Source organism: Sceloporus occidentalis, unplaced genomic scaffold, assembly GCF_023333645.1.
Source record: "Sceloporus occidentalis isolate IW3139 unplaced genomic scaffold, rSceOcc1.0.p SCAF_3, whole genome shotgun sequence".
NCBI lineage: Eukaryota > Metazoa > Chordata > Lepidosauria > Squamata > Phrynosomatidae > Sceloporus > Sceloporus occidentalis.
Genome location: NW_028316983.1, coordinates 216,451,416 through 216,471,812, shown reverse-complemented (window position 1 = coordinate 216,471,812; position 20,397 = coordinate 216,451,416). Strand labels below are relative to the sequence as shown.

The window sequence follows — 20,397 nt, the reverse complement described above, 5'->3', positions numbered from 1 at the left end:
ATCCCACAAACAAATCACCAGGAACAGATAACATACCAATAGAACTGAGAGAGAGTCAAGCTTAGTTTTAACTCTGCCACCAAATATGGAAAACAAAGAAGTGGCCAACAGACTAGAAGGTAGGTAGATGATATAGATAGATAGATAGATAGATAGATAGATAGATAGATAGATAGATAGATGATAGACAGACCCAACTTTTTCCAAGCAAGCATCCTCTGAAGATGCCAGCCACAGATGCTGGCGAAACGTCAGGAAGAAACTCTTCTAGAACATGGCCACATAGCCTGAAAAACCCACAAAAAACTAAGGATAGATAGATAGATAGATAGATAGATAGTCCTATCAACAAAAAAGGAGACACAAAAGAGTGTCATAATTACAGAACTATTGCACTAATTTTCAATGCAAGCACAATCATGCTCAAAATTCTGGCCCCTTTCTCCCCGGTATCATTCCCACAGCCGTTTGGTTGCTGCAGTAACGATGTGCATGCCCAAAAGAAGCTCCGTTTCGGAGCTCCTTCCCACACCGCAGCCAGGCCGCTGTAAGCAGCCTGGGGTGGTGCGGAGATGTCATTTGGACACGGCATGTGCATGACATCATCATGGCGGCCCCCGTGTGGAAGGGAGGACGCCATGATTATGCTGCCGCCATGTACTAGGGTTGTGGGGCATGCAGTCACTCCACCCCCATGCAACCCTAGTACATGGCCGGTCCAAAGCGCCAGTCTGGACCACACCAGTGATACCTTTATTGGACAACCGAAATGCACAATATACTACCCCTGCATGTTTTCTGGATTGTGACAAGTATATTGTGCATTTCAGATAGCCAATAAAGGTATCCCTGTTAGGTGAATTTTTGATTGAATTTACTAAATGGCCAACACAGTTACCCCTGTGTGATTTCTGGACTGTAGGTTAGGTATACTAATACTAATGAAGGTAAGGTATACTTTTTCACTTGTATTATTTTCAATATGTTGTAATCCACCTTGAGTCCCATTGTAGGGGAAAAGGCAGCAAGATGTACATGAAAAATACTATAATAGTTATTATCATTATCATTCTTATTATTTCCTTTGCTGTATTCATATGTGTTGTAATTCTTAACATTAAGTCTAGGTAATCCTCATGTATATGATGTCATATAGTGTATAAGAAGAAGGTAAATGAGATGGATGAAAAACTGTTTTAGCAAAAAAGCTTCTTAATAAGAACAGTAATGATCTAACCTAAATGTGCCGTGGGACTGTATTCCCATGAGAACTGTACTATCTCAGAGATTCAGATCAGAACCTAGTGAAGCTCTAATGAAGATGGATAATGGCTAATAAACCAATTCAGGTCAGCTGTCAAGGAATGATTCATCCATGCCAGTTATGAAATCTCCCCCAAGATTCTGGTAAATTCTGCATTCAGATTAGAGTGTTTCTTCTCTAGACTGAACCATCTATATGGACCACCACATGATTACTTTAATAATATGGTTGTCTGAGATGATCATACAGTAAGTACACAGACCTTTTTGGGCAAACAAGGTATCATTTACATTGGCAAAACAACAAATCCCATTCTGATATTTATAAGCTGTTTTGGAAGCCTTAGGAGGAGGGGCAAGGGCTGAAGAACACATGCTTTAAATAGTGATATAAATACAGTGGGGCCTCCACATTCACTCCGGTTAGGGATGCAGGACCCCTGTGAAAGTGGAAAACCCACAATTTAAAAAACCTATTTTTTTTAACCTGAGAGAACACCTCTCCTGGAATCTCTAGATCCTCCAGCACAGCTCTATAGTCAATGTCTGAAGAAAGGTGATCTCCTATATAGTAGCACTAGATAATCTACAAATGCCTATTTTAATTCTCTTTTAATGTATCACTTTTGTATGTTTTTATTTGTACTTTTTTTAATGTTGTAAACTACTCTGAGTCAGGGTGGGATAATTAATAATAATAATAATAATAATAATAATAATAATATTCTAGGAATCTCCAGGCCTTCCAACATGACTCGATGGTCAATCTCCAACAGAGTCATGCTGGAGGACCTAAAGATTCCTAAAGAGAACATATTAATCAAATCCACAAATAATCAAATCTGCAAAAGTCCAAGCTGCAAATGTAGAGGGCTGACTGTACATTTAGTAGGTAGCATCATGAGCTATTTGGGCATCAGACTGTGTAACCCCTACGTCCAAAGTTTCGATAGCAGGTTTGACAAAAAACATGATAGATCAGTCCTTCAGAGGAGCCCAATGACAGTCTTAGCTCACCCAGAAAAATGAATGCATCATCTTTAAAGCTAAGCAGGAAAGCAGTTGATGCATCACAGTTGCATGCCTTAGGATCAAACGGTCAACTATCCATTTATACTAGGAGCCCAAATCTTAAGGAAAGAAGTGTGCTGTTGACCATGTGCCAACATCTTGTAGACAAGGGAGAGAAATAGTGTCAGTGCTGGTAACAGTCGATGGCCAGTAGAGGAGAAGGCAACTTTGATGGCAAGATTGATTAGGATGGTAGAGTTGGTAAAGACATCTGCTTTGGTGTATGAGAGGATTGTGGAGGGTAACCTGTAACATGTGGAAAAGAGATTTAAATGAGAGGGAGCCAGGGACTGAAAGGAGGAGTTTAGGAACCAGGTGGAAGGAAATGGAGATGAAGGGGCAGTGGTGGAGATGATGAGCAGATTTTGTCAGTTAAGATCATAGAATCCCAAAACTATGAAACTGGAAGAAGCCTCAAGAGTAATTTAGTCCAACCCCCCACTGCTGCTGCCCAATTAAAAAAAAAAAAAAAAGTACAGGAATCTTGAACTAAAGAAGGATTCCAGACATATGGTCATCCAACGGGGCTTTAATGTTGGTGTTTTCTGGTGGATTCTTTTTTTAGGAGGAAGCCCACAGTCCTGTTCCAGTAATTTTCTAAGACTTTTCAGTATGGACACTGACGGAACCACGGCAGTCACCTGCAACACTTGTGGGATGTTTGTCTTCTTGCCTACAGAAGTGGAGAACTTCACATGCCCCAAGTGCAAGTTGGTAGCCCTTTTGGAGGAGAAAGTGCAGCAGTTGGAGTCCAGAGTAGCTACACTTCAGCATATTAGGGAGCAGGAGGATTTCCTGGACACAACAGAACTAACAGTCCTGGACGAGTACCACGCAAAGGAAGTTGCTGGGGTGGAGGAGGTCACTTCACATACACAGGAGGCAGACAGCTGGAGGAATGTCACACAGAGAAGTAGGCCAAGAAGGGATTGTTCGGGGAGCTTGCAGCTAGAGAATCGATTCAAAGCTCTATTCCTTATCAAGGAAGATGAAGAAGAGCAGCATGGACAGACTTCAGGGACAGAGCAGGCAAGCCTGAGAGTCCCACCCAAGGGAACAGTCGCTGCTAAGCCTCGGAGGAGGCGTGTGGTCGTAGTGGGGGACTCCTTGCTGAGGGGTACAGAAGCAGTGATTTGTAGGCCTGACAAGATGTCTCGAGAGGTGTGTTGTCTCCCCGGGGCAAAGATCCATGATGTGACAGAGAGGCTGACCAGACTGGTCAAGCCTACTGACCAATACCCCTTCCTTTTGGTCCATGTGGGAACCAATGATACTGCAAGACACAGCCTTCAGAACATCAAAAGGGATTACGAGGCGCTTGGTAGGAAGCTGAAAGGAATGGATGCACAGGTTGTCATCTCGTCTCTTCTGCCAGTTGAAGGGCACGGTCCAGGAAGGGAGAGGAAAATAGCAGATGTGAACAACTGGCTTCACAGATGGTGCCGCCAAGAACGATTTGGATTCTTCGATCATGGACTGCGGTTCCATGAGGAGGGACTTCTTGCAACAGACGGGTTGCATCTCACGCCAGTTGGAAGAAATGTTTTTGCCAACAGTCTCAAGAACTTGATCAGGAGGGCTTTAAACTGAATTCTGTGGGGAAGGGAGACAATATTAAGGAAGGCGAAAGGGCTGGAGAAAATTGTCAAACTGACATAGAGGAAACAAGAAAAAAAGTGCAAGGACCCAACACTGAGAGGCAAAAAAACTTGCACAAGCAGCAAGTAAAAGGTACCCATGGTCTGCGATGTCTCTACACTAAAGCACAGAGCATGGGAAATAAGCAAGATGAACTCGAACTCCTAGTACAATAAAGCAAATATGATATAATAGGCATCAGTGACACCTGGTGGGATGAGTCTCATAATTGGAATGTGGAAATAGAGGGGTATAACCTTTTTAAGAGAAATAGGCAAAACAGGAGAGGAGGAGGAATAGTAGTATGTGTCAGAGATATTTACACCAGTGAAGAGATCCAGGACATCAGTACTGACAGCCAGGTGGACAGCATCTGGATAAAAATTAAAGGGGAGAGAAACAACAAGGACGTCACGGTGGGAGTCTACTACAGACCCCCAAGTCAGACTGAGGAATTGGATGATTTAGAAAAACAGATGACCACACACTCAGAAAGGAGAGATGTAGTAGTCATGGGCGACTTCAACTATCCTGATATTTGCTGGAAGTCAAACTCAGCCAAATCCTCAAGGTCTAGCAAATTCCTCACTTGCCTGGAAGACAATTTCATTGTCCAAAAGGTGGAAGAGGCAACAAGGGGGTCAGCTATTTTAGATCTGATCCTAACCAACAAGGTTGACTTGGTTAATGGGGTGCAAGTGGTGGGATCATTAGGTGGAAGTGACCACGTTCTCCTGGAGTTTGTTATACAATGGAAAGGAGAAGCCAGACATAGTCAGACATGCATTCTAGACTTTAGGAGAGCGGATTTCAGTAAACGTGGGCCCATTACAAATGGGCCTAAAAGTGTGCGCTCCGTGCATGCTAGGGTTAGAAAGGAGGTCCTTTCCGGACGCCCCCAACCCTGGAGCACGCACAAGATGGCGGTGGCCGTTCCACATGGCCGCCGCCATTACAACGTCACAACCGCACCACCTCTATACGGGGCGGGGCAGACGTGACGTCATCACGCTGCGCCAGGGCGCATAGTGCGCCCCTTCCCCGGCCGCAAAAGGAGCTCCGAAACGGAGCTCCTTTTGCCATTTGCGTCGCTGGGCGCAGCCTTCAGATGGCTGTGCCCAGCAACGCAGAGGAGAAAGGGGCCAAGCGGCCCCTTTCTCCTCCCCACCACCGCAGGGTGTCCTTGGGGCTTGAAGCCCCAAGGACACCCCTTTCCAGGCTGCAGGGAAGGGGCCTTTTGCCGCTTCCCCACAGCCTGGAAAACAGCAGATTGGGGCCTCAGCGGCTGCCGCTCTGACCACTGAGGCCCTGATCCAGCTGGGAAAGGGGCGGGTGCAGGCCGCCGCTTTTCGGCGGTCTGTAACCCGCCTTAGAGAAGTATTGAGGGTGATCCTGTGGTCAAAAATACTAAAAGGGAAGGGAGTTCAGGACAGATGGGAGTTTCTCAAAAGAGAGATACTGAAGGTACACTTTCAAACAGTTTCAGTGAGAAAGAAAAACGGGAGGTGTCTCAAGAAACCAGGGTGGATGACTAAGGAACTTTCAACTGAGCTGACTTTTAAATGGAACATGTATAAGAAATGGAAAAGGGGGGAAATCACCAAAGAGGAATTCAAAGAAATAGCAAGCACATGTAGGGATAAAGTCAGAAAAGCTAAAGCGCAAAATGAACTCAGGCTTGCTAGAGAGGTTAAGAACAATAAAAAGGGCTTTTTTGGATATGTCCGCAGCAAAAGGAAGAAGAAGGAAATGGTAGGGCCACTGTGTGGAGAGGATGGCAAAATGCTAACAGAAGACAGAGAAAAGGCAGAATTACTCAACACCTTCTTTGCCTCAGTCTTCTCAGAAAAGGAAAAAGGTGCTCAACCTGAGGGTAATGGAGCTGAGGACAGATTAGGGGAATTTCAGTACAGAATAAGTAAAGAGATAGTAGAGGAATACCTTGTTAATCTAAATGAATATAAGTCTCCAGGACCAGATGAACTACATCCAAGGGTATTAAAAGAACTGGTAAATGTAATATCGGAGCCATTGGCAATAATCTTTGAAAACTCCTGGAAAACAGGAGAAATCCCAGCAGACTGGAGGAGGGCAAACGTTGTCCCCATCTTCAAAAAGGGGGAAAAAGAGGATCCCAACAATTATCGTCCAGTTAGTCTGACATCAATACCAGGAAAGATTCTGGAGCAGATCATTAAACAGAGAGTCTGTGAACATCTAGAAGGCAATGCCATAATCACAAAAAGTCAACATGGGTTTCAGAGAAACAAGTCATGCCAGACAAATCTTATCTCTTTCTTTGATAAAATTACCAGCTTGGTAGATGAAGGGAATGCTGTGGATATAGTATATCTTGATTTCAGTAACGCCTTTGACACAGTTTCCCATGACATTCTTGCAAACAAGCTTGTAAAAGGTGGGCTAGACAAGGGAGTTTATCGCACACATGTTTGTAAACGTTCCGAGGTCTCAATGGTAACGGAACGGAACGGATTTTATCGCATAGCCTCGATACCGAGACGTTTGCAATGGGTTCCCGTTCCGTTCCGTTCGCGTAAAATGTTCCCGACGATTCTCTTCCGTCCTCCCTCACCAGTAAACGTTATGAGAATGGAAAATCCTCTGTGTGCAATATCCTAGGCGTTCCAATTGCATCCCCATCCGATCCCTACAGTTATGACGGGCCATCATGATATCTGGACAACCACCACAACGTGATAGCCACCCTCTCTTCTACAGAGATTGGCTTCCTCATACGACTGGTGCTTCTCTGTAGCTCGGGCTGGAGTACTTCTACCAGATTAAAAAAAATTGAACATTTCATGCGGAAATGTGTCTCCCACATGTCGTCATCCCCTCTTCATGCCACCAATTCTTCCTAAGAATTGGACATAACCACCATCTCTGAGGTGATGGAAATGTGGATAGCCATTCAAGGAGATCTGTGGGGGGTGCATCCTCTACATCCATGAGCTCAGCAAGGGCATGTCTGAGAGCAACTTTTTTTAAAAAAACAAGTGGTACATAAGTGTCCTCCTTCTCCGTTCCTGCTCCATTATCAGGTAACAGGAGATGGTATGGAGAAGGACCAAAACATGAGAATCCATCTTAGGATAGAACACAATGAAGAAAAGTCCATCAGCACTATCTTGGTAGGTGATGGATTGTCCTTCCCAAAAAGATGGAACAAGGGGATTGGATAGCAAGGGGCATATCAGGTAAACAATCAATGTTCTTTCCATCAAAATAACCTATTTTTAGTGGGAAGCTGAAAACTTTGAGTATGACCTTTACATGTCTTCCTGCGTATGGGGCACAGTTGGGCCTCCAACACCTTTAAATTTCACATTCCTGTTATGTATGTTTGTGTGCATGTGCTCTAGGCATAATATTCAGGCTATTTTAATTCCTCTTCTTAGCTTTTTCTCTTAGAAGATTAGCGCACAGCTAAAAAAACGCGGCCTACTGCTGCTGATTTCAATTCAAATTTGGGACACCTGGATTTAATTGCATGCATTTTGCCACCGATGCCACCAGCCAGGTGCAGCCTGGGTAACTTCTGGCTAGAATCCGCACTCAGTCAGCCGATTTACAAAGCCAGGAGCTTTCCAGTTTTGAAAAGAGGCCAGCTGAGCTCGGATTCTAGCCAGAAGTTACCCAGCCTGCACCCAGCCAGTGGAAACAGCAGCAAAATGCATGCAATAAAATCCAGATGTATCCCAAATTCGAATTGAAAACGGCAGCGGTTAAGTCACAGTTTTTTAGCTGTTCACTAATCTCTAGTTTCTCATTTTTAAAAAAAAATATTAATACATTCTAAAACAAAACATGACAACAAGTTTCTCATTGACATTTTGACATTACATGAGTAAAAAAATATTCCATTCCAGGGCAGAATGAACAATTGTTTGTATGGTTCCAATTTTCATGCTTAGTTGCATTATCTTTGCTGTTTAGGATCTCTTCTAGTTCTTTGATAACTGCCCTCCCCATTCTTAGTCTTCTTCTGATTTCTTGGCTGCAGTCCCTGTTCTGATCAATATATAATCCAAGGTATAGGGAATTCTTTATTTTAATTTCCTCATTGTCTAGGTTGAATTTGTGTAGCTCCTCTGTGGTCATTATTTTTGATTTCTTGATGTCCTGCAGTAATCCAGCCTTTGCACTTTCCTCTTTGACCTTCCTTAGTACCGTATATACTCAACTATATGTCAACCTCATGTATAAATCAAGGGCAATTTTTGAGGCCAAAAGTATGGATTTTGATAGGACCCATGGATAAGTCCAGGGTAAAATTTAGAGTCATATAGCAAAGGATCTAAAGGATGAAGTAAAAGAAAACCATGCCAAAGTTTTTACAAAATTCCAGCAGATATATCTTTGTGTGCTTACACTAAAGGTTGGGTGGATGCAGGGGTGGGTGGGTTGGTGCTTCCAGGACAGATTATACTCTTGCCTTTCGTTGGGGATTGTTTCTTTTTTAAGATAAAAGTTAAGATACAGTACTTACATTGTGGATAGGTCAACTCAGGGGTTTTTTTGGTAATTTTTTTAACCTAAATTTCTAGACTTACACATGAGTATATACAGTAGTTACTCTAGGTCTGTGATATTTTCTGCTAGTAATATGGAGTCGTTTGCATATCTTAGATTGTTGATATTCCTTCCTCCTATTTTCACTCCTCCTTTGGTATCCAAGCCTGCTCTTCATATAGGGTACAGGGTAAAAGGATACAGCCTTGTCTGACCCCTTTGCCAACTGGGAACCATTCTGTTTTTCCATGTTCTTGTCTAACAGTAGCCTCTTGTCCTAAGTACAGATTCCTCATCAGGAGTATCAGATGTGGTGGGACTCCCATTTTCTCTAAGGAAATAACTACCATATATACTCGACTACAGGTTGACTTCATGCATAGGTTGAGGGCAAGTTTGGGGGGGATTATGGATTTTGATGTGACCCTTGGATAAGTCAAGGATAAAACTTAGGATCTAACAAAGGATCTAAATGATGAAGTAAAGAAAAACATCACCAAAGAACCTACAAAATTCTGGCAGACATAACCATTTTGGCTCACACTAAATGCTGGATGGAAGAGAGAGCAAATGGAGGTCAGTGCTTTCAGGACAAATTGCACTCTTCACCAAGCAATGGTACCCTGTTTAATAAGACTTAAAGTACAGTGGACCCTTGTTATATGCTGGGGTTTGGTTCCAAGATCCCCTGTGAATAATGAAATCCATGGATGCTCAAGTCCCATTAAATATAATGACATAGCAAAACGGTGTCCCTTATAAAAAAAAATGGAAAATCAAGGTTTGATTTTTGAAATTTATACTTTTTTTGAACATTTTCAAACCATGGATGCTTGAATGCATGTATAAAATATCCGTGTATAAGAAGGGCTGACTGTATAGAATTTACATTGACCCATGAATAAGTCAACCTAGGTTTTTGGGGTCAATTTTCTGACTAAAATTTCTAGAATTATGCATGAGTATATACAGTATATGTATATATAATCACCTAAAGGAAGAACTATTTGTATATATAATCGCCTAAGGGGAGACAATTACGTTCCTCTTCTCTTTTTCTTTCTTTCTTTCTTTCCTTTATTTCCTTTTTTTAATTTCTGTAATTTTAATGTTTTTAAAAACTTTTTATTATTTTTTTAAAAAAAAAGCGATAGAGAAGAACTTCAGATGTTCCAGCTACCTATCCACATGTATAATTTTGCTCTGACTGAACATCATCCTGAATCCTTTGTACCAGGTACCTTTGGCTTGTTTCTTCTGGAAGATGATCCTTTCAGGGGTGCCATGAACAAGACTAATGGTCAACCAAGATGTTGATTGAAGTGTGTATTGCCTAGGATTAAAATTTCCTCAGACATATGTGCCTCAGTAATCAGACTTTCAAATTAGGTCTGTGTTTAACTTCCAATGACAAAACAAAGCATGCTAAATGCAAGATACACACAGGCACAAATTCACATGCTATGACAAACAGATGTCTTTCCAACACTAGGAACAGCTATATTATTTAAGTTGATCATCAGTTTTCTGGAAATCTGTGCTATTAGGTACCTAATTTGTGTTAACTGAATTAAAATGGCGTGTTTCCCTTGGCCTGCGACAATCAGTATATACCTATCTGATGGCCACGTCACTACCTAATCAACTTGCTCATAGAAGCACACCTTAACTGATGTCTCAAAAGCCCTGTTAATGATCTCAATCTCCATGTTTGCTTAGCAGATTCAGCCAATACAAAACTGGACATCCTTAAGTATCCTCTTTTCTTTTAAATACCTCTCTTCCTTGAGGCAGCTACTCATTACCTCAGTAGGTAACATTTGCACTTTTTTCATTCTAACCTATGTCTTTTTTATCTCCCAAACCCATCCTGGACTTGACCCCTGGCCATTTAAGACAGGAGTAGGAATTGTGCAGCTCTTTGGCAGTGGTTAGCTTCAGCTCTTGCCCTACTCTACCCACGTCTTTCAGATGAAAATGTATTCTAGGAGGCCTGTTTTGGCTGGCAAATGCTATTTTCAGCGAGCACCCCAAAATAGAAAAAGATCATCAAAAAGTGACCAGATGTGACTTCTGGTTGCCAATAATGTCACTTCCAGTTGCTACTGATGCCAACATTGTAGTCCGCAGAAGATTGGAAGGGTGTCCAAAATGGCACATGCCCACCCCTAATTTATGGCTTTGAAAGTCTTTCTTACAACATTTCATTCATCCTATTTGTTCCAACTCACTCCATGCCTCTGTGCTGACAATGAAACCAGGCAATGTTCCATAAAGTCTTACTAGTGCATTCCATTCCACTCCAGAACAAGCGAAAGAAAGTGAAGGAACTGTCAACCCCTTCACTAAACACTTATTGAGCCATTGTTCCATCCATTGTGCAAGATGCCCACCAGCTCAGGAAAACTTGTGTGTTGGGACATGAGCTGCTGTCCTCAGTCTCAAAGGTTTAGGTACCAATAATACCTGAGATATTTAAACCTGTAACTAGAAAAATAAATAAATATAAGAACCACTGCTGGGGCAATATGAAGGGGGGCGGGGAACTGGAGAGACATACTATCAAGTGTTGCCTGCTTCTTAACTCAATATTTTGTTTGGATTCTAAAATCCCATTATTAGTGGCATTTTAATTACAATTGTCTATGAGTGTACCAGTGAAACAAGATCCTTTACAGTACTACACTATTAAGGTCTTTAAAGTTAAATCATGCCAATGCAGATGTTCCTAATTACTCCAAAAGCACAAATACTTACACAAACCGGTTGGTTCCAGCTGCACAATAATTCAATTAAAGGAGCACTTATAATTGTCAATGCATGAATGAAAACTAAGTCTAGCTGTTAGTTATCTGTACCAAAAAAATCTGCAAAAGAGCACTGTCACAAAATGTTTGTTTCCCAATGAAATGTGTGTTTCTCTATTAATCCATTTTCTCAAGGCACATAGCTGCAGGGATTTCCTCAAATGCTGCAAAACCATGGTAGAAATTTTCATTTGCCTGGAAACTGTTTAAACAGTTTTGTTCAGCTCACCTTACAGTAGTGGCAAAACTGGTTTGGGATGCCACCCCTGGCTTACAGGATAGCTTTCACATACAACATCGCATAGATAAATAAACAGTGAAGATGTGGATCCTAGCTGAAAGACCACAAAATTAGTTAGAGGTTATAATTTGTACCAAGGAACTTCTTGCATGCACTAAGAGCTTTGTGGGAGTTTCTTTCATGCACCAGGCATTTTGAGACTAGAGCTGCATCTGCAGAAATAATGCAATTTGACACCACTTTAACTGTCATGGCTCAATGCTATGGGATTCTGGGATTTGTAGTTTTGTGAAATATTTGTGCTCTACCAGAGAGCTCTGATGCCACAACAAACTACAAATTCCAGAATTCCATAGAATAGAGCCGTGGCAATTAAAGTGCTGTCAAACTGCATTATTTCTGCAATTCAGTTGCAGCCTAGGTAATTCCTGATGTCACAGAAGTGACAGGTTACAACACTGAGGGTCATGTTAACATTTGGTTTGCTCTGAGCCATTTCTTTCACATGTGAATGTCAAATAGAAAAGGAGAAAGGTGTTATTTTAAAGGAGAAAAGAGACTTTAGCAGAGCAACAATTTTCATTTAACAAAACAATAATGAGAGTATATACTCACTGAAATCAACATGAGAAGCACCTAACAAATCCCGTTCATTTCAGTAGGTTTATTGAAGTTGGGATTACTATCAGATTTAGACCTTAGCATTTATATACCACTTTATAACATTCAAAAATAAGCAATCATCACTACATCAGCCCTGTAAGGTAGGTCAAGTCAAATGTCATCATGTGCACAGTATAGGACAAACACAAAAACAAATAGGTGAACACTTCGGTGAACACAACAAGATTTACATTTATGCAAACATACACAGGACTCTATTCTAAATTTTGTTTCACAAGATGAATTTGGTGAGAACGGTAGTAAAACTCTGCACTGCTATCTTTACAAAAGAGATGAATAAAAAAATATGCAAGATCCTGTCATATATAAAATTTAAGATTGTATTATATGCCGAGGCAGCCAAACTTGTATCTATTGTAGTGTCTGATTCCACTGTAAAATTGTGCCACTTTTCTCCACACTCTAATTTAATCAAGAAAACAAATCTTCCTCCTCCCCCCCCCCCCAGCAAGATTAAAGCTGAAATAATCTGCATATTTCCCTGAAAGTAAGCCCCCACTAAACCCCATAGGGTTTACTTCCCAATAAATATGCAAAGGACATAATGTGGTCCAGCATTTACAAAGGGGGAAATGCCAATCTCCATCAATACTTATAGCAAAGAAGCCAGGAGGGAGGAAATGGCGAGAACAGATTATGCAATATAAACCATCAAAGTCACTTTCCAGCACAGTACCTTGCGTCACCTGTTGAACAGCCAGCATCATCCCAGAGACTGTATCAGGAAGCAGGTCTGCTCTCCAGTTGTAATTTGGTGCCCACTCCAAGACAGGCAGTCTTCTTACACACCACAGCTTGACATCCTCGTAGCGAAGGGTATGGATCTTTCTCCAGATGGCATTTTTCTTTTTTCTCTTTGTCCCTGTCATGTTTTATTCCTTCTCTTCCCCTTTCTTTTCTATTGCTCTTTCTTCTGCAGGAGAAGAGAAGATGAAAAGAAAAGGGGGGGGGGGAATACCTCTGCAGAATTGCTCCAAATGGATGTGAACTTCAACTTCTTTTATCAGGTTATACTTTTGGATCTATGTGACAGGCACAGCTGTCTTCCTTGCCTTTCTTTCCTTTGCTAGAGGCTTCCTAAGGATGTTTGCTGTTGACCATCACAATAGCTAAAGGCTCTTCATTGGCAGCCTCCTATTCTTCTACTCTAGTCAGACATGTGGTCCTAAGCTTTATGTGACAGTTTATGATTCTTTTAGCAGTCATTCCTCTCCTTATATTCAGTGTAGTGCTTGTACTTTTGGCCTGGATCCAGCATTAAAATGAGGTAGTGCTGGGCGTATGTTCGAGATGGGATGGGCTATGCTAATAAAATCAGGAAGTACCCAGCTAGACCATAGTCTCCTAGCCAACTATTTTTCTAAATGGGGAGAGAGAGAATGAGAGAGCGTGTGTGTTTCTGTCCTTTTTGTGTGTGTGGAAAGGAAAACAGCATAGAATCCATCTCTCCCTAACCAGAGCAAGGGCTCAACAGTCTATTGCAAAGTGCTCTGAATTCCTGATGCTAGGAAACAGGCTCTGCGAAATTTGGTTGGATCTGATTTCTGTGGATCCCCTCCCTCTTTCCCCTGTAATGTGAAACTTTAATTAAAGTATTCTTTCTCGAAGCATGAGTTTGACAATTAGGTTTGCCAGCTCTTGGCACTGTCAGTGCCAGCTAAAAAAGAAACAGGCAAGTATTTTCAGGTAAGCTGGCATAGGAGTGCATAAAGCAAAGTGGCCAGGGAAAGACACCCACCGTCCTGTTACTTAAAGAAGGGATCATAATGCAGAAGACAGGCTGGTAGAGAAAAAACATTGTTAACAGTCCCTGCCTTTTGCATACACAATTGTAGCACTATGATTCCACTTTAAATGCCATGGTTTTGTCCCATAGAATCATGGGATTTGCAGTTTAGGGACAAGTGTCTACAATTATCTTCCACAGAGCTCTAATGCTTCACCAAGCTGCAGACTTGAGGATTCTATAGGATGTTGCAAAAGTTGCTGCTAAAGTGGAATCATAGTGCTATAATTGTACAGTGTTAAAGAGCCCAGAGAGCTAAATAAGATTGAATTGCTGGAAAGCTGTAGAGTGTAACTACATTGTTGTTGTTCTGTGCATTCAAGTCATTTCTGACTATGGTGACCCTAAGGCAAACCTATCATAGGGTTTTCTTGGCAGAATTTGTTCAGAGGGGGCTTGCCTATGCTTTCTCTGAGGCTGAGAGATTGTGACTTGCCCAAGGTCACCCAGTTGGCTGAGCAGAAATTCATAGTTGAGCAGGAATTCAGATCCTGGTCACTCAGTGTCCCATTCCATCATTCAAACCACTACACCATGCTGGCTCAACTCTAACCATATAGAGTGAGGTCTTGGTTGTTGGGGTGTGAGTATTAAAGAAAAAAATGACAGCAGAGGTTTGAGGAAATTTAACAAAACTTTACTTAACAGAAGTCTCAAAAAAACCTGAAGCAAACAGAACAATATGAATAGCACAGTACAAAATCCTGATTCAGCAGCATGCATACATTACCATGAGGACAGCATGAAGAACAGGATTCAATAAATGCTCCCAAGACCCAGTAGATCCACAAGGCAATTATACCTTTCTAATTAGTTAATACAATCACCTGGTTTACTTGGCTTATTACCATGGTCTACACCTGCCTGCTCACTAGATTCTCATCCAGTCACAACTTATTACCTGGACATTGGTATCCACTGGGGTTTGGTTCAAGGACTTGGTTACCAAAATCCATAGATGCTCAAGCCCCATTAAACACAATGGCATAGTAAAATGGTGTCCCTTATATAAAATGGCAAAATCAAGGTTTGCTTTTTTGGAATTTATATATTTTCTGAATATTTTCAAGCCATGGATGGTTGAATTGATGGATAAAAAAATCCATGGATATGGAGGGCTGACTGTACCAGTCATCATAGGAAGCAGTTTTATACTAGGATGATTCTTTGTTCAGCTAATCCAGCATTGTCAACTGTGATTGGCAGCATCTTTGTAGCTTCTTAAGCAGAGAGAGGGTTCTTATCAATTCCTATCTGATTTTAACTGAAAGTATGAACCTGCTGCATAAAAAAAATCTGCTCCCCTACTGAGTTACTGCCCTTTCCCTCACCACTCAAAAGACCATCTACATACTTGATATTTGTAAGTGTTACACATCTCATATGGCATTCCTAGAAACATAATGCAGAAACCTGAAAAAGAAGACCTCTCCCTCCATGCCATCTGTCATCATCCACATGGGAGGGAGTGAAAAGGCAGGCCCAAGACAATCAGGCTTAGCCAGAGCAAAAAGAAGGGTCCTCTCTCCAGTCCATCTGCCATGGTACAGGCCTCAGAGGGAGAGAAGAATCACTGGACTTGATCCCTTTCCTCCACCACCATTCTATTCTCCTTTTCTGTCATGTCTTTTTAGATTGTAAGGCTGATGGCAGGGAACTGTCTAATTAAAAATAATAATAATAATAATAATCGTAAGCTGCTCTAAAAGCCTTTAGGGCTGAAGGGCGGGGTATAAATACCGTAAACAAGTAAGTAAATACATACATACATACATACATACATACATGCAAAAAAAATGATCTTCAGAGAATGCTTGCCTGGAAAGGAGTTGGTTTTATATACTGGGTGACCTGGAAAGGCAGGATTGATTTGCATGTGTATTGTTTTGTTGCTAATGGCAGGCCTCAGGGTGGGAGGGTCTGCAAAAGAGAATTAGTGGCGGGGTACAGACCGCCGCCGCCAGTAGGTCCGCGGGGGAGCCGGAGCCTTCAGACGGCCCGACTCCCGCACGGACCGAAAAAGAAGCTCCAAAATGGAGCTTCTTTTACCGTCGCGTTTGCGACGTAGCGAGGCGCCAGGGGCGCGCTCGCTACATCACAAGCGGCGCGACACGTACGGACGCTCAGCGTCCGATACGCAAAGATGGCGGCGCCCATGTGGAAGGGGCGCCGCCATCTTGTACGTATAGGATACGTACTAGGGTTAGGGGGGTGCGGAAGCACCGCCCCTTCCTAACCCTAGTACGTATTCTATACGTACTAAATGGCGGTATGTATCCCGCCAGTGTCTGCTTGATAGTGCTCACTGTCTGCTGGGAAGCCCCTGACCCTGGGAGATTTTTCATTTGCATTTGTTGACTCTTGATCTTGCTATTTTTCAGAACTGGTAGCCAAACCTTGTTTACTTTAAGGGTTTCATCTTTCCTGTTGAAATTGTCCAGGTGTTTGTGGATTTCAGTGGCTTCCTTGTGCATCCTGATATGGTAGTGGTTGGCCTGGTCCAGAATTTCAGTGTTTTCAAACAGTATTTTATGCCCAGGATAGTTTGTAACATGTTCTGCTACTGCTGATTTTTCTGGCTGACCCAGTCTGCAGTGTCTCTCGTGAATCAAGGTTTCCCAGCAGACAATGAGCACTAATCAAGCAGATACTAATCCTCTTTTGCAGACCCTCCCACCCTGAGGCCTGCCATTAGCAACAGAACAATACACATGCAAACCACTCCTGCCTTTCCAGGGTCACACTGTATATACATACCCAACTCCTTTCCAGGCAAGCATTTTCTGAAGATGCCAGCCACAAATGCTGGTGAAACGTCAGGAAGAAACTCTTCTAGAACATGGCCACATAGCCCCCCCAAAAAAAAAACACCAAAAAAAGTTATCAACTCTCTCATGAATTGGTTGGTTTTGGTTTATGTTGAATATTTATGCTTATGTTTAATAGTTATGGTTAATGCTTAATGGGGATCCTACACTGGGGATCCTGCACTGGGTGTTACCTGGTGTGGGGGGTGGAACTTCCAGGCAGGACTTCCAGGGGCAGGGGAACAGCCACGTGGGCCGGGGAAGCTCCCATGTGGACCGGCAAAGCACCCACATGGGCTGGGAAAATGGCCACATGGACTAGGAAAGCACCATGCAGGCTGAGGAAATGGCTGCCCGCCCAGGCTGAAAACATCCCCCAAGGACCAGAGGTACCTGTGCGGCCCTGAGGAGCACCTGTAGAGGCGGGGGACTGACTGGGTGTCATTCCCCTCTTCTGGGATGTCACCCCCTTCTGGGGTCTCACCTGGTGCAGTCCACACTCCATGCACATACACGCACAGTGACGCCACTGCGGTAGGCTATCTATGTGTATCTAAATGATGGGAGGTTTAGTGATGGAAAAATCCAAATAATCTGGTCCTTTGTGTTAAAGATAATTGCTTGGATGAGGAATGCACTGAATGCTATTTCCCATGGAAGAGTACTGTAGAGCATAAACCGAAAGTAGTAAAGGGGGTATGGGAGATTTGGTAAAGAAGAGTGGCATACAGAGTTGCATTGATTTATGGACAAATTGTTTTTAAAAGCCCACAAAACTGTAGGGTAGGCTAAAGAGAATATTGGCCTGGTATATGGAAATGATAGCAGTTCTTTCTATAGACATCTCTCTGCTAACATCTACGATTGCTGGAATAAAGTTTTACTGTTTGAAACACAGAACAATGGTTCACTGAACTGTGGAGGAAAAGAGCAGTTCTTGACAGTCTATTGGGGAAGGAAAGATTCTGCCCTGTTTTCTCCTCTCCCATCGGCTGAGTTGAGTTCAAAGTACATTTGCCCTCTGAATTCAGGTTGCAGAAACTGACATAAGGTAAAGAGAAAGGAGAAAGGTGGAAGAGAAAAAGAGATCACAGGATATTTTAACAGCCACTGAAAAGTGGGATAACACAGGATTAACTGTCAAATCAGGACAGCTGGAAGGTAAGGTTATGTGTGGTGTAACTCACTGGGAAGCACCATAAAACTACCAAGGTCAGTTGAGGATTCATGGTAACATGTTGTCTGACAAAAGGTCCCCAGACATTTTGTTGCCTGAGGCAGAATAACAAATAAAGAAGGTGCAAATAGTCACTCAGCACAGTTATTGCTCAAGTCATTGAGCACAGTCCCCAAAGCAGGCAATTTATCTTGGCACACAAGGGGGAAAAGCCCCATAATTGTCTCTCTGTGTCCCTGGCAGTAAAAATAATAATACTGTAACAACAAGTGGAATAACTAAGGTACAAACCAAAACAAGGGCAGGAATCATGAGCATCACTTTGGGTTATCATGAGGGTGGTCAGAGTGGCCAATACCTGGCAAGCATTTTCAATCTGATCAAAGAGACAGAAGGTTATTCTTGTGGTGACACGTAATGCTATTTCCCATATCCAAGAAAATATAGAAGCTTCCCTGGCTCCCGAAATCCTGTTCAGTCAGTGCCAGAATCTGATAAATATATACTGTATGCAGAGGCTTCTTTACTTTAGACAGCGGTAGATTTCATACAGCCTTCCAAATGTTGATGGACTCGAATGCCCATCATCACTCACCATTGGCTATGCTGGCCAGGACTGCTGAGAGCTGCAGTCCAACAACATCTTGAGAAACACATGATTTGGTTCTGCACACTATGCTAAACATGAAACATGCAGCTATATATCTTCTTTTAAAACTATAAAAGTAGGAACAGGCAAAATAGGCCCATGTGCTGCCCCTCAAGAGTCTTTTTTGTAGTCTGCAACATCCCACCAGACTCCTCCAGCCCCCCCCCCTGCACCCACCGACCCCACACACTTCTAGCAAAGGGGAGGGGGGTGACTGGCTCTCTCTGAAGTTTCCAGGAGCAGCAATTAACCTTCTAAATAGGTTGCAGTGCACTGTTGCTCTGTTTAATGTCAAAAATAACCAATGTTTCTTTTCAAATCCAGAATAACATTTCACGGGACTTTTGGTTTTGTTCTGTTTTTCCCCCAGGTGAAGGGGCAGCGTGTGTAGTCCTGGGAAGCTCCCAGGGTCAGGAAATCATCCATTTCACGAACCACATTTGGCCACCCTTTCTCTAAAGTAATTCAATACAGCTTTGATCTGAATAAGGACTAACCAGGGGGCAAATTTCAAACTTCACCCATTCTTTTTTTAAATCTAAAAATGTGTCTTCGCTACATACAGCTTATATATATATATATATATATATATATATGCGCGCGCGCTTTCTTTTCTCTTTGTTAATCCATGTGCAGGAAGTGTATGAGTGTACATGGCATAGAGGGGAAAGAACTTTTAGAGAACACAAAACAGGAATCACTGCTCCCAGTTGATATTGGAGCTGCACATGCTTACTTTAGAACAGATGTGGAAATCATGCGGACCTCCAGAGGTTCTTTATATTACTATACTGATTATTATTATTTAGCTATATAACACCATTACTGTACATGGTGCTTTACAAGTAAAAGAAAAAAAAAAAGCCAACCCTGCCAAAAACATACAATCATGTATATACAGAGAGAGAGAGAGATAGGGAAAGGAAGAAGTACAGCTGATCCTGTGTATTGACAGATTCTTTATCCACAGGTTCAACTATCCACAGTTTGAAAATATTTTTAAAAATATAAATTCCATAAAGCAAACCTTGATTTTGCCATTTTTTATAAAGGATACAATTTTATTATGCCATTGTATTTAATAGGACTTGAGCACTTGTTATAGAGGGGATCCTGGAACCAAACCCAAGTGGATTGCAAGGTCCCATACATAAAACTATACAACACAGTTGTAAAACAAATTGTCCAGAAATAAATACAAAAATGAATGCAGCATAATATAGAGCAAATTGAGAAATACATATAGCCAAGCAATGCTAGACTGAGGAACAATATGAAACTAAAAATACAGTTTTGATTGCAAGTTCCAGCTGCCCTAGTCAGTATGACCAACGTGGAAAAATGCTACAAGAACATCTGGAAGATTGCTTTAGAGTAAAAAGGGGGGGAGGGGGGAGTACTTCCCTGGATGCTACATGTTTTAACCACATGGGTATTTTGATCTTAAAATTTGTTATGCTTTCATGATTTGCCTTAGGCTGCTACCTCACAGTGCCTGAGAGCAGGGCCAGCCATGTTTCCTAGAATTCTGGCTGTATTCTGAATCTCTATTATTTGGAGAGACATGCCCTGCCAGACGACTGTTCATTGAATAAATTGTGTTGGTTTTGACATGTGCATGAGTCCCTATAAACTGGTATTCCATTATTAAGCTGATGAGAGGTAGTAAAGTGAAGCCTGTTTCCCTGTCTCCTACTTCCACCACCAGGTCCCAGAGTCCCTTCTCAAATCACACACAGGA

At 42.2% G+C, this 20,397-nt stretch overlaps 1 protein-coding gene across 1 annotated transcript in view; it reads right to left on the bottom strand.

Moving 5' to 3' along the window:
* Nucleotides 1-13,120, bottom strand: part of SLC26A7 (solute carrier family 26 member 7) — a 111,023-nt gene extending 97,903 nt beyond the window's left edge. Inside the window, exon 1 of the mRNA XM_089518923.1 lies at nucleotides 12,914-13,120. Within this exon, the coding sequence (XP_089375049.1) occupies nucleotides 12,914-13,106 (193 nt within the window). The 5' untranslated portion in view covers nucleotides 13,107-13,120. The remainder of the gene's footprint in view (nucleotides 1-12,913) is intronic.
* Between the last annotated feature and the right edge of the window lie 7,277 nt (nucleotides 13,121-20,397).